Source organism: Hemicordylus capensis, chromosome 5 (genome assembly GCF_027244095.1).
Source record: "Hemicordylus capensis ecotype Gifberg chromosome 5, rHemCap1.1.pri, whole genome shotgun sequence".
In the NCBI taxonomy this organism is placed as follows: Eukaryota; Metazoa; Chordata; class Lepidosauria; order Squamata; family Cordylidae; genus Hemicordylus; species Hemicordylus capensis.
The window spans coordinates 227,324,987-227,341,329 of record NC_069661.1 but is presented as its reverse complement, the minus strand read 5'-3'; the positions used below and the strand labels follow the sequence as shown (position 1 = coordinate 227,341,329).

Genomic DNA, 16,343 nt, shown 5'->3' with positions numbered 1-16,343 from the left:
GAGATTGATAGCTGAGCAGAGATTCCACCTACCCAACGTCACATTTAACCAATCCATATTGGTTCTCAGTTAAGCTAGGTCTTATTATGGAGCCTTAACTACTAAACTGAATTGGATCACTTTCAGTTTGTTACTTATGAAGACGTGGACAAACTGCTTCGGACTGTACGTCCCACCACCTGCTCTCTTGACCCTTGCCCAACTTGGCTTATTTCATCTGGCAGTCCTAATATCAGAGAGGGTCTGGTAAATATCATAAATGCTTCTCTGAGGGAGGGCAGGATGCCTCATTGTTTTAAGGAAGCTATTATTAGACCTTATTTGAAGACACCTTCATTGGATCCCTCAAGAGTTGGCTAATTACAGACCTGTCTCTAATCTTCCTTGGTTGGGCAAGGTGATGGAGCAAGTGGTTGCTTCTCAGCTCCAGGCAGTTTTGGATGACACAGATTATTTAGATCCTTTTCAGACTGGCTTCTGGGTGGGCTATGGGGTTGAGACTGCCTTGATCGGCATGATCTCCAATTGGCGATCGACAGAGTGAGTGTGACTCTGCTGATCCTTTTGGATCTCTCGGCAGCTTTCGATACCATTGGCCATGGTATCCTGTTGGGTCGCTTGAAGGAGGTGGGATTGGGTGGCACTGTTTTACAGTGGTTCCGTTCCTACCTCTCTGGGATATTCCAGATGGTGTCATCTGGAGACTTTCTCTCTGAAAAACGAGAGCTAAAGTGTTGGGTTCCACAGGGCTCCATGCTGTCTCCAATGCTTTTAAACATCTACATGGAACCACAGGGAGAGATTGTCAGGAAATTAGGTCTGGGATGCTATCAGTATGCTGATACCCAGATCTAATTCTCCATAAGAAACTCATCAGGAAATGGCATGACCCCCTAAGTGCCTGCCTTGAGGCGATAACGGGCTGGATGAGGGATAATAAATTGAAGTTGAATCCAAACAAGACGGAGGTACTGTCTGTAGGGGGCTGGGATCCGAGAGATGGTTTAGATCTGCCTGTTCTGGATAGGTTACACTCCCACTAAAAGATCAGGTCCATAGTCTGGGAGTGCTCCTGGATCCCAAACTTGCCTCGGGTTGAGGCAGTGGCCAGGAGTGCTTTTTATCAGCTTCAGCTGATATGCCAGATACATCCATTTCTGGAGATACTTAAAACAGTGGTACATTTGCTGGTAACCTCTAGGCTTGACTACTTGAATGCACTTTACGCGGGGCTGCATTGGTAAAGAATGCAACCAAAACAAAAAACAGGAGCAGTCACGAAGTGAAACCAGCAATAAAGAAGGAAAAAATTCCTACCGTGACTATGGAAAACAAAAAAATGTGATGAGAAACCAAGCATGAGAGAGATAACTCAACATGAAAAAAGTATATTCAAAAAGGAAAAGTCAAAAATGAATAACCCATACACATGTACAAACATCACAAACCAGTGATAAATGACCAATAACATGAATAAACAAGCGTTATGAAACTAAACCGGATAATTTCACACTAATAATACATAATGAAAACCAGTCAGTAATACATGGTACACAAAAAGCCTTCTCACATGGCTGAATGCATCAGTGATAACATATGCAAAGATAGTCATCAATAGGGGAAGAGATTATGATTGGGCCCGGCCAAAAATAGGGCAGCATGATGGAGAGGGCAGAAGAGTGATTCTGCCCTCTCCATCATGCTGCCCTATTTTTGGCACTCTCATAATGGGAAAGTATTGCTGAAATTTCCACCACTGAGTATGCAGGTATGTCCATATTACACGAATACATCTTCAAAATGGGCCTAGATTTGTCAGAAGGTTTTGTACATTGTAGCTTAGGGCCTTTGGTGCAGGAGAGAGATCGATATATACAACTGCCTGGAGATGCCAGGGATTGAACCTGAGACTTTCTGCATACAAAGCAGATGCTCTACCACTGAGCTAAGGCCCCATCCCCTTAGAATTCACTGGTGAATTGTCTGTGTAAGGAGATGTTATATTTATTAGGGCAGCAACACAGATACTGATGTTTTTGCATATCAATGTATACTTTTCTTGCATATTCTTACATCAATGGCCCTGAGCCATTTTTGAAAGGGTGGTATATAAATCAGACAGATTTCCTAATGGCTTTATGGTTAAGAATGAATGTTAGGAGATATTCTCCTCTGCCTACTCATCCAATGACATACTTTAACATTTGCAACAGAGAAAGAAAGGAAAAGTACTAATACTAGAGCAAACCAAAACCATTAATTTTTAACCAATAGAAGACAATCAACATATTCATACCTTCTTTAGGGCTGTCAAAAACAATGACAGTAACATTGGTAGAGGGATTTTTTGGCTTTGCAACAGAGAAGATATTGTTGGCAGCTCGTAACAGAGGATAGACAGATGGCAGATCCTTTAAAGTGATGTTGCTCGGCAAAGCAGGGTCCAAGACAAGCATTGGCACTTTGATGCAATGTGTCAGTAAACACTCCAGTTGCTTCTCACTAGATCAAGATAGCAATCAAAGGGATGTTTATTCTCAGGCTCAAAAGGACATGTGTCCATGTATCTATGACCAACGTTCAATAAAGAAACAGTCAAGACAACAGAATCGCTTACTTTTTCCTTTCGTAACTTGGGGCTGATTTCTGCAAACTGAAAGTACAGTTGCAGTCCAATATATACTCAACTTTGGACTCAGCCCTACTGAAGTTAACTGGATTTGCTTCCAAGTAAACATGTACAAGATTGGGTTGCACCTCAAATGTGTAATTAAGGTATAATTTTTTGAAGATTCATGATACAAGACAACACACAATATGGCTTACAGCCTACAGATGTTGCTCTAACTTTATTATATGCAGAAGTCTGAGTATTGCATACACCAATCAGGACATTTCACAAAGCACAGGCAAACACAAGCATAAAAAGACACACATTTTTATCAGTTAACTTGCTATGTTAACTTATGCCAGATTTTGATAAGTGCAGCAATAAACCATTCTAGGTCACTTATACTTTTGTTTCTGAGCAAAGTTATGTGGATGCGAGAGAAACACAGGCAGGCAGAAAGTTTGTATATATGTAAGACACAATCCACTGTTGGCTCCCTATTATGCCCTACCTATTAGGGCATACCTATTGCCCTATGATTGGCCCCACCTATTATTCAGCGGAAGGGGGTTGGAACCATCCTTAGCTGCTGCCCTTTCCACTTAGCTCATCTGCACTCTTAGGAATCTTGAGAGAAAGCCCCTTCAGCCAGTCAATCACCCTGCCGGCCTTTTAGATCCCTGCTCCCCATATTCCCTGGTCCTCAATCTCTTCAAAAACTCTGTCTCATGAGAATACTGCCATGTCCTGGTCATTCTGACAACCAGGCCAATGCACCACTTTCTGTTGGGGCTATTGACCATGACTATACCTGTCCCAATGGCCATCATACACTTGTGTTTTCTGGCTGCCTCCCCTCGCTATTCTAAGATAGTGCTCAGCTGTACCCAGCTGAGCTACCTACATCTTCCTTCTGGATGGGTTGAGCACTTGTTGGCCTGGCAGATTAACACCTGTTCACAACTTCAACCTCCACTTGAGATTAAACTATGGCTATGCTGATTCGGAAAGCCATAGGTATCACTCACTTGGGGAAGGTGGTGGGAAGGCAGAAGGAAAATATGAGACCAATGGCAAGGAGTGCATGAGCTTGTGCTTTTTGGGAAAACATACTTGACTAAATGTCTGTGCTCATGCTTATACCCCGATAGCTGATTTACCTGGCAACCTTCATTCCTCAGTTATGGTTTGCATTTTTGTCTCAAAACTGAGTATCATCTCTTTATTAACCTATGCATTCATACTGTCTTTGTAACTTGTGGGAAAATAATATTAAAACCATAGATTGTTTTAAGATGGCTGCCATGTGAGTCACTAACAGAATTTGGGCCTTGTTGTCTACACCATGTACTTTTGTCTTAAGTGTAGGAGGCAAAAACAAAACAAACATGCCATATTTTGAGCATACCATATGGAGGGCATCATCTTTACTATCTTAAGAAAATGTTGATCTAAGGCAAAAATAACTGGCTAATTTTAGATGTTCTACATTTCAGTCATTCAGCCATACATAGGTAATGTAGTACTATAGAGAAAGAACCCAACAACCAAGCTTAACATACCTTTTTTCAACACCCGCCTTACCTTTTCTTAGTTGGTTCAGTTACATTTTTTCCAAGCATTTCCCTGAAGAAGAAATAAACACAGGCCCATTTAAAATAACCCAAACAATGCATATGTGATATACTGTACACAGAGATCCAATTAACTGTTCCCACTAAGAGGGTTCTTCAACTATTAACAGAAGCTCAGTAAAAAGCATTTCACCGCACTCATCACAGCAATGACAAGAGATGCCATATCATCCAACCATTCCCTACCATTCTGCTAAGGATACCACACATAGGAACAAACCTAGAATTGTCGCCTGAATTAAAAAAATGAAAGACATGTCCAAAAAAATCTGCAGGACTAAGGGCCATTTTAACCTTACAGCCCATACATGAAAGATGCTAAGACGCTAATAGGGGATGTAATATTGGCTCAATCATTGGCAAAGTTATGTGCAAGCACATATCCTGCCAGCTGCTCCACACAATTGGGCCAATCCTCACAGCGTGTAGTTTGCAAACTTTATGATCCTTTCATGAAGCCACTGTCACATGGAAGTTTTTCAGTAGCTTCCATATTTGGTCCTAACATTTTAATTGTTCCTGTTACCAAATCAAGCATTATGCAATTTAGTTATGCTTTTTATTGTGGCACTGCAGCACTCCATGGTGCAAGGAGACATTTGGACATGGAAATACAGAGATGTGCTGAGGAAGGCAGGATCACAGCTACTCACAAGCAAAGGATGGGGATGGTTCTAAGTGCCAAAGAGGCAAAGGAGACAAGTTATCTTTTGGAGCAGAAAGCCTAGCTCTGGCTCTCAGTTAGGAAATATTTATTTATTTGACTCCATTTATTTATTTTATTTGACTCCAAAGGCTCTAGGCGGTTCACCAAAAAAACAAAACAAAACAAACAAACAAACAAAAAAACCCAGAAAAGAAAGAAAGAAACTGTTAATACAATTTAAAACATTCAAAGATTACTAATAGCCTGGCTAAAAAAAAAAGTGTCTGAAGGGCTCTTTTAAAGGCTGGTAAAGATGTTAAAGCACAGACGTCTATAGGGAGTGCATTCCATAGCCCAGGAGCAGCTACAGAGAAGGCTTGCTCCTGAGTTGCCGCCAGGCAAGCTGATGGCATCTGGAGACAGACCTCTCTCAATGACCTATGATCATAAAAGCCAAGTAAAGAAAGGCCTACAGATTAGGCACAAGATACAGATAGGTGTTTCTAAATGAGCCCCTGGTGGCGCAGTGGTAAAACTGCCGCCCTGTAACCAGAAGGTTACAAGTTCGATCCTGACCAGGGGCTCAAGGTTGACTCAGCCTTCCATCCTTCCGAGGTCGCTAAAATGAGTACCCAGAATGTTGGGGGCAATATGCTAAATCATTGTAAACCGCTTAGAGAGCTCTGGCTATAAACCGGTATATAAATGTAAGTGCTATTGCTAAGTGCTATTGCTAAAGTAACCCTTGAAGGTATTCTAAAAATAATTTTTAAAAACACAAATATCTATATCAAACTTTTTAAAAACAACAACATTTCTATTGGTTTTTCACTAACGATTATGGCCAACATCTTCTTTATATATATTTCTCTAAGGCATACCTGTCACTAATCCCATGTGTGGCAGTTCTCATGAGAGTTCGCGAACAGCTGCCCAGATAGCGACGGGGATAGGAAATAAAACAGCGGCCAGTGGTGGGCTGGAGGCGCCCGCAGGCTGGCCTGCCAGTGGGCAAGAGGAGAAGGCCACGGGTGGGAGGTGGCAGACTGGCCAGTGGGCGGGAGGTAGCGGGCCAGTGGGCCGATGGACGGAAGCGGCCAGTGGGAGGATTGGCAGCCAGAAGGCTGGCTGGTGGGGAAAATAAGCACCAATGGGGGACAGCAGGCAGGCTGGCGGAACGCGAGAAAACGGCTGCAGCAAACTAGAGGCGCAGATGTTCTGCGCCCGGCCCAGCTAGTTTAAATTACTTGCACTATAGCAACTGTTTGCATAGCAGTTTTGTTTTTGTTTTGTCTTTTTAAAAAAAACCTTGCTCTCAAAGTTCTTATAATCTAACCACAAGTTCAAACTGTAAAATGCAAAGATAAGTAACTGACTGAGCATCTCTCCGTTGGTAGCTATTCTTATACTCCGAGTCTTCAGATATTCAATAGAACTGATATTGCAGATGCAGAGTATTTTTACCCTTTACTGTACATTTGTTCCCTCCGTTTCCCTCCTCCCCCTTTTCCTTCCTTTTTCTGTTCCTTTGTACTTTTTCTTATATTGCTGTGTGCTTTAGCATATATGAACAGTGAGCACTTATGGACTTTATCTGTTTAATGTTTGTGCATATGTTTTTTAAAATCCCCTTAAAATATATTTTAAGATATGGTAATGGAGAATCCAAGCAAATTGTCTGTCTCTGTCTTATCATATACATTTACAAAGTTTCCTGGAACTATATTTTAAGAATCAGAATAACCAGTGCTTCACTGCTGAAAGAAGTTTTAAAAGTTCATTTTGACCAAGGATAAGCATCAAAACGGAGCAAGTTAGACTGTACTGGTTTAAGCAAGGGCAATAATGCTAAACAACATTGGGAGAGGCAGGAAATAGCTAGTCAACAATCCCTGAGCAATTGTTTTTAACATGGGTCACAGTGAACCTTTTAAAATCAACAAAAGCTATTTAACATTTCTTCAGAATAACAATGAAACTTCCTTGCTGCTCACAGCCACAAGCTTATCTGGGTCTAATCACTGGAATGAACTTTGGCCAATAAAGTAACATACTGGTTCTTAAAGTTGCTTTACCACCAGCATGGGGCAAAATGCACAAGAGACATGGTCCCTAACCAACGACAGACATCCCTTGACACCAAGGAACCTGGGTAGTATTAAGCAAGAAGTGTCTTCTCTTTTTGTTCTTTTGCCATCTTTTAAAAGCCTGTAAAATCAAACTGATCTGAATAAAGCTAATATACTTTTGACTACTACATGGCTATCCTGGGAGATCTATTCTGCACTCGAACCCAAGTCATGCCACCACAAGGGTTAACATTACCAAGGTTTGAACCTGTCTAAGTTTAAAAGAGGATTCCTATTTAGACTACTTTCTGCATGGAAAGCACTCTTATGAGATCACCTTGCTGTCTGAGTGTGTGTATCTGCCCATAACAAATTTGTAATGCCTGCACCAATTTGCACCACATTTGGTACAGATGTTGTGCCACATAGGGACACCTGAATGGTATGGGTTGCGATGACATCACCATCCAGATCCAAGATGGTGGCAGCACAGAAATTAGACAGTTTAGTTCTTACCTGAACTACTTGCTAAGTATTGTGGACATCCCACAAACATTTGGGGTTCTTTCTCTAGGAGGTATCTAGGCTGCCAGTGGTGGCAACCTTTGAGGGACAGGGGAAATTTGGGGGATGTTTTCTTACTTTGGAGGCATGGGGTATACCACAGAATATTCTGTTGCCAGACTGTGTGTTCACACATTAGATGAAGTGGGCTCTAGTCCATGGAAGCTCTCGTATGCTACACCAAAGATCCTCTGCTGTTTTAGCATGAACAACACAGCAATCTCCCTGGAAATTATTATTGTTGTTGTTGTTGTTGTTGTTAATTTGATTTCTATACCGCCCTTCCAAAAATGGCTCAGGGCAATTTACACAGAGAAATAATAAATAAATAAGATGGATCTCTGTCCCCAAAGGGCTCACAATCTAAAAGAAACACAAGATAGACACCAGCAGCAATCACTGGAGGTACTGTGCTGGGGGTGGATAGGCCAGTTACTCTCCCCCTCTTAAATAAAGAGAATCACCACATTAAAAGGTGCCTCTATGCCAAGTTAGCAAGGGATGTTCCCTATAGTGCAAGAACAAGGCACCAGATGCATCCTGAGGAAAAGCAAGAACCCCATTTCTCCTGGGGGGGAAGATGCTCCATGTTAAGTACAGGAAGCCAACCATGTGGACATTTCAGACTTTTCAGCCATGTGATCAGTGCCAGTTGAACTCACCCACTGTATATCAAAATTGTGGCAATCAGGAGCACTAAAACAGCACTCTCTGCCTCCTAGGGGGTTTCACACATTATCCACTTACAGTGGAACAGGAAACAACAGCTAACAGCAAGCAGCACTTCCCGTTTCTGTGCTGCTGTGCATGTATAAGAGATGTACAAGCTGTGGATGCAAATCACCTTGCATATCTGCCACATGCAAGCCTCTTTTCAATTGTTAAACAGATGGCAAAACTAGCTCACTCAGGGTCATTCCAATCAGCAATACTTGGGCAAGAAAGGTATGGGAGAGACTAGGGACTGACAAATTAATAGAGTGGAGGCGATCATCCATTCTGCTGCTTCCTTCCCTGCTGGAACATGGCAGAAGCCTGGGTTATGGAGGTTCAGGCTCACATGTTCATCTAAAACACCTTCTTCCTTCTCAAAAGAGGCCCCTCTCCTCCTTGGAATCCATGAGCAGCATCCAGATGAAGTCATTCAATAGTACTACTCCAGAATTACTCTTTAGGACTATTTAATTTCAACATGACTACTCAGGCATAATTTAGTCCAGATGCTGACCCATGATTTTACTTTATTTTATTTGTTTGATAGATAGATTGATTGATACACCGCCCTTCCAAAAATGGCTCAGGGCGGTTTACACAGAGAAGTAATAAACAAATAAGATGGCTCCCTGTCCCCAAAGGGCTCACAATCTAAAAGCTCACAATTTTAGCTTTTCTGCCTTTAGACAGGACACTGTCTCATTGTACTTCCAGAGAGAGATTCTTACCTCATTATTCTCTGTTCTTCCTCCATCTGTTTCCTCACCTGTTGCAGTTCTTTCATCAGCTCGATATCTGTGCCATTCACCCAGGTATACACCACATCAATAGGCATGGGCAAGCAAAGTCTACAAAAATCAGATGAAAGGAAAAGAGAAACTTGTTCAGCCCATTAAGGTTTAAATTGAGAAGGGTTCAACAGAAGTACAGATCAAATTGTCCTGAAAATGGTCAGCTGAAACTCATAGATTATGAATTTAAACCATGTTTATTATTGCTTGGCACATTCTACCCATTTAGTTAAGGCTTTTGCTTCTTCACCACTCTCATCTTCATCAGTTGCTTCTCCCTGACAAATGGTAGCTTCCGTTATGAGCAAACAGCATAGGGCAGTGATCATCACTATTTTTTAAGCTTTGGCAAACAACAACAACAAAACATTCAATGTAAGAGCTATTTCCCACTGTGCTGTCTTCTGCACAGTACTTGTGCTTTTCTCAGTGTGTGTGTGTGTGTGTGGGGGGTGCGATTAAGAAAGGCACAGCCCTGTTGAGCCCTAACTCTATCTTGGAAGCTGTGCATGGAGCACTGGGGGTAAAAAAAAAGTCCTTCCCAGCACTTTCACTAGAGAGCTCTATGGGGGAAATACTGGGAAGGACTACATTTCCCAGAGTTCCATGAGCACCTTCCAAGATGGTGCTGCAGCTCAACAGAGCTCCACTTCCCTTAAAAGAGCACCATCAACACTGGGTGAAATTCAGCATTGGGAACAGCTGTCTCCACATGGTGCCAGGGATATACTTCCATTGGAACCATTCTAAAAACACTTTCCATGGTGGAAAATAATCTTTCATAACCAGTCAGTGTTTTATTCCATTAAAGGAATGGTTTCTGTTTTGTAAAAAAAAAAACACTAAAGATACATCTTGATCACTGCTCTGCTTGTAGCTAGCCATCCATAATATAGCTAGGTTGAGACATAATGAGAAAGATTAAAAGTATCCACTTTGAATTAAATGACAGTGCTATTGTATGAACTCAGGGAAGTATGGTGTATTCAAACCACAATTATATAGGTAGTTAGGATCCGAAAGCAGAGTTTGATTCTGGTTAGTTTTAACTAACTGTGGTTTAAGTGAACCAGAGTTTATACATAAAAGGAAACTGTGTGCAAAAGAAGAGGAGAGGGAGTACACGAACTCATGGCTTTCCAAGGCTCAATCTCATAGCACACAATTTCCAGCTAGATCTATACTGGGTCCAAGTACTAACTCCTCTTTGCTTATGAAAACTGGATCGCCATTCATGCTCCTAATCGAATGAGGAAAGGGCCAGTTTGGACATGTCGTCTGAGTCAACCCAAAATGTTTGTATGAACCAAGGTTCAAACTCATGCCCATAATCTGTCCATCCTCCTTTGAAGTAGACAGATCGCCACACAAGTAGACTATTTGCGTACAAACACGCACAGGTATGCATGCTATGGGTATGCTCTATGCATGCTATGTATGCAGGTATGCTCTATGCATGCTAAACATTTTACACAGCAAGGGGAGAGGAAGGCGACACTAGAGATGAAAAGGGAAAAAACATGAACCCCTTCATTGGGGATACTCACCTGGCGGGGGAAGTGAATTACAATTTTGAGAGTGCCCAGCTTGACTGGTATTTGTAACATTCATTATTTTTAAAATACCAATGTTTTGAAACCATGCATTTCCAACTAAGGCTCACTTTCAAAACTAGCTGCATGTAGAACATTATGTATACACGAACGCTCTGTATGAAAATTTATATTCCATCTCAAGTTGACTAACAAAATGAATACACCATGCAAAGGGATCAGGACAGGCCAATGCAGGGATTTCTTTCTTCCTCTTCCCCAAGTAAAGTGGCTGATTGCTGCTTGAGTCCATGAGGATATGGGCCAGTGGCCATTGGGCCAAGCACACCAATGGAAAGGCCATATAGGTGCTTTTTATACTTTATCTACAAGACTACCATTTCACCATCATGGGTGGAATGCAATACCAGAGTGATGTCCCTACAACACAAGCATCACAGTTGGCAGGTCCATACCTTGGGCATTTATTTGGACACAGCAGCAAGAGAGAGATTATGAAATCCAAGTTCTTTGATCATACAAAAATACTCTAGTTGGTTATTCTTAATGCCCTGCTACTCAAAATTATTACACCCCAAAATAGCTCTGTCTTCATTATAAAGAACAGATTTTGTTCAGCAGTAAGAACTGCTCTGAACAGCTGTATAAACTGAAGATTTGCTTCGGCCAAATAACAGATTTTTCAAGTACTGATCTGGGTGGGCAAGTGGCTTGAGTTAAATTTGGCATTCCTGGAGCATTTAATTTTAGTTAAGGAAATTAAACGTTTATTGTGTCTGTCCAACCCTTGAAATGCTGGCAAGCCACTCTAGGCTATTTATTATTCAAAATAAATGTTATATTGTTTATTTTTAATCAGCTGGCTTATGTGAAGAGACTGGCACACACTTATGACATGATACTGAAGCAAATGTGGATTCTTTTCAGTCTGTCAGCAGCTGATCATGAGATGGTGTTGGCAGAGATACACTCATAGATGGCTCTGGAGTAGCTCCATTCTTCCCTCTTGCGGAGGACAGGAGGAGAGCAGTGGGCACCCTCAGCTCCCCTGGGAACTCTCAGAACTATTCTACACATTGCAGAGAATAAGAACCTAAGAACAGCCCTGCTGGTTCAAGCCCAAGGCCTATCTAGTCCAGCATCCTGTTTCACACAATGGCCCACCAGATGCTTCTGAGAAACCCACAGGAAAGAGCTGAGGCCTCTTTCCAGCTGTTACTCCCCTGCAACTGGTATTCAGAGACACCTTGCCTCTGAGGCCAAAGGTGGCCTACAGCCACCAGACTAGTAGCCATTGATAGCCCTGTCCTCTACGAATTTATCTAAGCCCCTTTTAAAGGCAATTTCTGAAAGTTAACACTGAAGATAGATGAATGAATGAATGAATGAATGAATGAAGAGGCCAATTTCTGAAAGTTAACACTTCAAGGTTGCAGGCAGAATGTGTTATATTTTTAATACTCCCCCATGTAAAATGATCACTTGATGTAAACTAGCACATTAAGAAAATGGTTGTACTTAACACATCCTGTATTTATGTGGGGACGCATTCAAACACACCCACACCCTGAAATGGTACAGTATTATTCTACACAATATGTAGCTTCCAAAAGATCTCTGTTACAGCAGTTTTCTTCATTTATATGCAGGCTTCTGCAAGCATAGATTGCACAAGCACAGACTGAATTCCCTTTCTTCAGCCATGATGGCAGCCAATATGTTCTTGTCTAGATTTATGCATAAAAGCAATCTTTGAAGAATAGAGCAGATGATCAAGGCTGCAGTCTTAAGCACGTGAACACTTCACTCCCATGTGCTTTGAATTTGGTTTGTGTCAGACTGTAAATGCAAACGTTATTAGAGGAGGTCACAAACGGTGATCTCATACACTTTCTTCCCTTTGGAAGAAAAAACTGAGTCTATGAGGCTAGTCTATGGCATGACCAAGGAACAACAGTAATAAATGTCCAACAGTTCATATAAACACAGAGAGCCAGCATGGTGTAGTGGTCTAAGTCACTGGGTAACTCTGGGCCAGTCACTTATCTCTCAGCTTAACCTATGTCACATGGTTGTTGTAGGGTTAAATATTATTATTATTATTATTATTATTATTATTATTACTACTACAACATTTATATCCCGCTCTTCCTCCAAGGAGCCCAGAGCGGTGTACTACATACTTGAGTTTCTCTTTCACAACAACCCTGTGAAGTAGGTTATGCTGAGAGAGAAGTGACTGGCCCAGAGTCACCCAGCTAGCTCCATGGCTGAATGGGGATTTGAACTTGGGTCTCCCCGGTCCTAGTCCAGCACTCTAACCACTATACCACGCTGGCTCTCAAATATAAATATAACCATGTACACTGCTCTAGGCTCCTTGGAGGAAGCAGCAGCATATATTACATTTATATACCACTTCATACCAATGTCTCATGGCAGTTTACAAAATAATAAAGCCAGAATTAAAATCAAACAAAACAATTTAATTAAAGTTAAATAATTTAAACAATCTTTCCCCATATGTCTCAACCCAGGCCTTGAGATTTTCTTCAAAGGCCCTCCTCTGGGTGACCCTGCCAAACGAAGTGAGGCAGGTGGCTACTATGGAGAGGGCCTTTTCGGTGGCTGCACCCCATTTATGGAATAGCCTCCCCAGTGAGGTTTGATGGCTTCATCATTTTGTTCTTTTAGATGCCAGATGAAGACCTTTTTATTCAACTCAAGACCTTTTAAAAATGTTAAATTCTGATCTGATTTTAACTAGATTTAAAAAAAATCTTTTATTTTGTATTGTATTTTGTATTTTCTCCCTACTCCTTTTGGTCTGTTATGATTTAATGTGTTATGTGTTTTTATTTCATCTTTTAATGCTGTGTTGTGGGCCGCCCAGAGAACAATTTGTTATGGGTTGGCTAACCAATAACCAAGTTTATTTTTTTTATTATTATTAAAGCAGTAACTACAACAATAAAACAAACTTAAAGCTGCTCAAAGGCTTGATGAAATAAATGTGTCTTGAGCAGTCTTTTAAAGCAGTCTTGAGTTAGAGATGGGGAAACTGTTATAAAAGTAGGAAGTGTGTTCCAGATCCCTGTATCTAAGTGTAAATATGTGTGTGTTTGTGTATGTATGTATAAACACATACAATCATATAAGTCCAGGAAGCCAATCATCGCAGCTGTCACTTACCTAAAGCACATAAGCAAAACAATTCCCACTTCCCAGCTCCTCAGCTATGCCAGATATTCCAGTATGCATCTACTCTGTGGGTGCCTGAACAGTGTTCCCTCTAACAGGGATTCCCAGATGTTGTTGACTACAACTCCCATAATCCTCAATAAAAAGCCATTGCAGCACTGCACCTGAACCCCAGATATTCAGCATGAGACAGAAATTCCATACAGCCTTTACAAATATATGAAGTGGGTGTGTCCTCCATGCTATGCAAACAGAAAATGATACATCGTTGTGGTTGATGATATGATTAAATCAACCACATCCTGATTTAACTGAGAACTACAGGGAACATATCTCATTCATAGTTCATCAATGAAGAGAAGAGAAACATTTTAACTGACAGATATGGGAAAGACACACCATATTCATGCATGCCAAGCTGAACCAAAGATTTATTGAAATTTTTTTTAAGGGGGGGAGAAGCTATTCTAACTCAAGAACTTGTGATCACAAATGTCCTAAGAACACAGCTGCCATATATCAAGTCAGACCATCTAGCTCAGTATTGTCCACACAGACTGGCAGCGGCTTCTCCAAGGAAACAAGGTTCTGTTTTCTCATGACAAAAGGACCTCAGGGATTATAGCTGCTATCCTATACATACTTGCCTGTGAGTAAGCCCCAGTAAACACAGTAGTACTTAAAGGTAAAGTATGCCGTCAAGTCGATTTCAACTCCTGGCGCCCACAGAGCCCTGTGGTTTTCTTTAGAATACAGGAGGGGTTTACCATTGCCTCCTCCCGTGCAGTAGGAGATGATGCCTTTCAGCATCTTCCGATATCGCTGCTGCCTGATATAGTACCAGCAGGGATTCGAACCAGCAACCTTCTGCTTGTTAGTTAAGCATTTCCCCACTGCGCCGCTTACTTCTGGGTAAATTGCACAGGACTGCACTACAAAGCCTTGTTTTTAAGGAAGTTTAATTTTCCAGTCAATTTTCCTGCTGAGTTTATTTACCATTAATGGGGGCTTAAGGCAGTCACCCCAACATTATTTTAACTAATGACTTCAAAGGGGTCTACTATAGAATAAGGGTCACGGAATGTACATGACATTGGGGCTATTCTGACCAATCTGCAAAAATCGGGCTAGGCTCTCCTAGTCCGATTTTTGCAGACCGTCAGAACCACGAGGCTCGGCTGCGAGCCCGGTGGTTCTAGAGTGGGTAACCCGCTCAAGAAGCCCTGCCCCCAAACCAGGTTTGCAGAGTGAGCGCTCTGCAAACCTGGTTTTCTGGATTGTGAGTAACCGTGGTGCGGCTTAGCACCGCACCTACTCATGAGTAGACCCTCGGCGGGAAGGCGAAAAGCCGCCTCTTGACTCTGGGGGTCTCCCCAGTATGCCCGGCGTGCTTGCGCTGGGCATACTAGGGCTTCCGGGGGCCGCGTGGCCTCCAAGCTCCTCAGCCCCCGCCGGCTCCATCACAGAGCTGGCAATCATGTGGGTGGCCGATCCGGCCACCCAGGGCTCCCTCCTCACTTATCTGTGGGGAGAGCGGGCTTAGCCTGCGCTCCCCACAGTTTGGGAAAAAGCGGGTCTCACAGATCATAAGACTCGCCTCATTGTCTTATACCATTAGCCCATCTAGCTCAAAGCTGTTTCCTCTGACTGGCCGAGTCCCTCTAGGGTCTCGTGTGCAAGATCTCCCCCATCTTATGCTCTATCTAGCCCTTTTAACTGGAGGCTAGGCTTGGACCCTCCTGCATACAAAGCATGTGCTCCCCCACTGTGTCATTCTGACATTCAAAGGGTTTGATTGGGACACACCAGATCCAATGTCCGGCATAACGTGTCAACAGAGACTTTGGGAAGCCGCCTAACCAGCTCTTCCACAAAGTGAAGAGGTTTGGTTCATGCTTGGGGGTGGGGGAGGGATTTTGCAGATCCCCCCCCCATCCCTCTTTTTCCTGCACCTCCTCAAATGTGCTAGTGAGGGTCCCCCCCCCATCCCTTTGAGGGAGGCACAGGAGGCTGCAGAGGGAAGCAGAGGTTGGCAAATATCGCCTCCCCACCACCACCCCCCACTGCTATGAAGAAACAGAATTGAAATAAACCTCTTCCCAGATTCTTCCATTAACAGAAACACTTGTTGGGATGCTACCTCTTCCAGCCTAAACTACCCAAGTAGCTCCTCCTATCTCACCACCGTTCAGAGCTAAGTCCTGGGGTTGCTGAGAACAATGTGGCATTCCGTCAAGCAAACCAGACATCCCCTTCACTGTCCATCTTTCACTTCCAAGTAATGACCTTCCTGCTTCACGAGGCTTTTCAGCATGTTTAACTGCTGCTAGGGTTTTTAACTGATAATTTTTAAGCTGCAGTTATAAGGTTTGCATGGGTATTCTGTTCCCTTTTAACCAATGCTCTGTTGTGTTTTATCTGTCACATGTATATTGTAAAGGTAAAAAGGTAAAGTGTGCCGTCGAGTCGGTGTCGACTCCAGGCAACCACAGAGCCCTGTGATTGTCTTTGGTAGAATACAGGAGGTGTTTACCATTGCCATCTCCCGCACAGTATGAGA

General features: G+C 42.4%; 1 protein-coding gene and 1 non-coding gene across 4 annotated transcripts in view; both read right to left on the bottom strand.

The window, feature by feature from the left end:
• GNPTAB (N-acetylglucosamine-1-phosphate transferase subunits alpha and beta) overlaps positions 1 to 16,343 on the bottom strand; it is a 77,118-nt gene that overhangs the window by 37,744 nt on the left and 23,031 nt on the right. For 2 of the 3 annotated variants that reach the window (XM_053254204.1, XM_053254203.1), the window contains exons 3-5: positions 8,967 to 9,086; positions 4,196 to 4,237; positions 2,297 to 2,502 (exon numbers count right to left, since the gene is read on the bottom strand). In XM_053254204.1, the coding sequence (XP_053110179.1) occupies positions 2,297 to 2,502; positions 4,196 to 4,237; positions 8,967 to 9,086 (368 nt within the window). Of the gene's footprint in view, positions 1 to 2,296; positions 2,503 to 4,173; positions 4,238 to 8,966; positions 9,087 to 16,343 lie in introns of those variants that run through there. The other variant, XM_053254205.1, reaches the window with a different exon arrangement.
• TRNAT-UGU (transfer RNA threonine (anticodon UGU)) lies at positions 1,884 to 1,961 on the bottom strand. The gene has a single exon. It is a non-coding gene; the product is annotated as a tRNA-Thr (tRNA).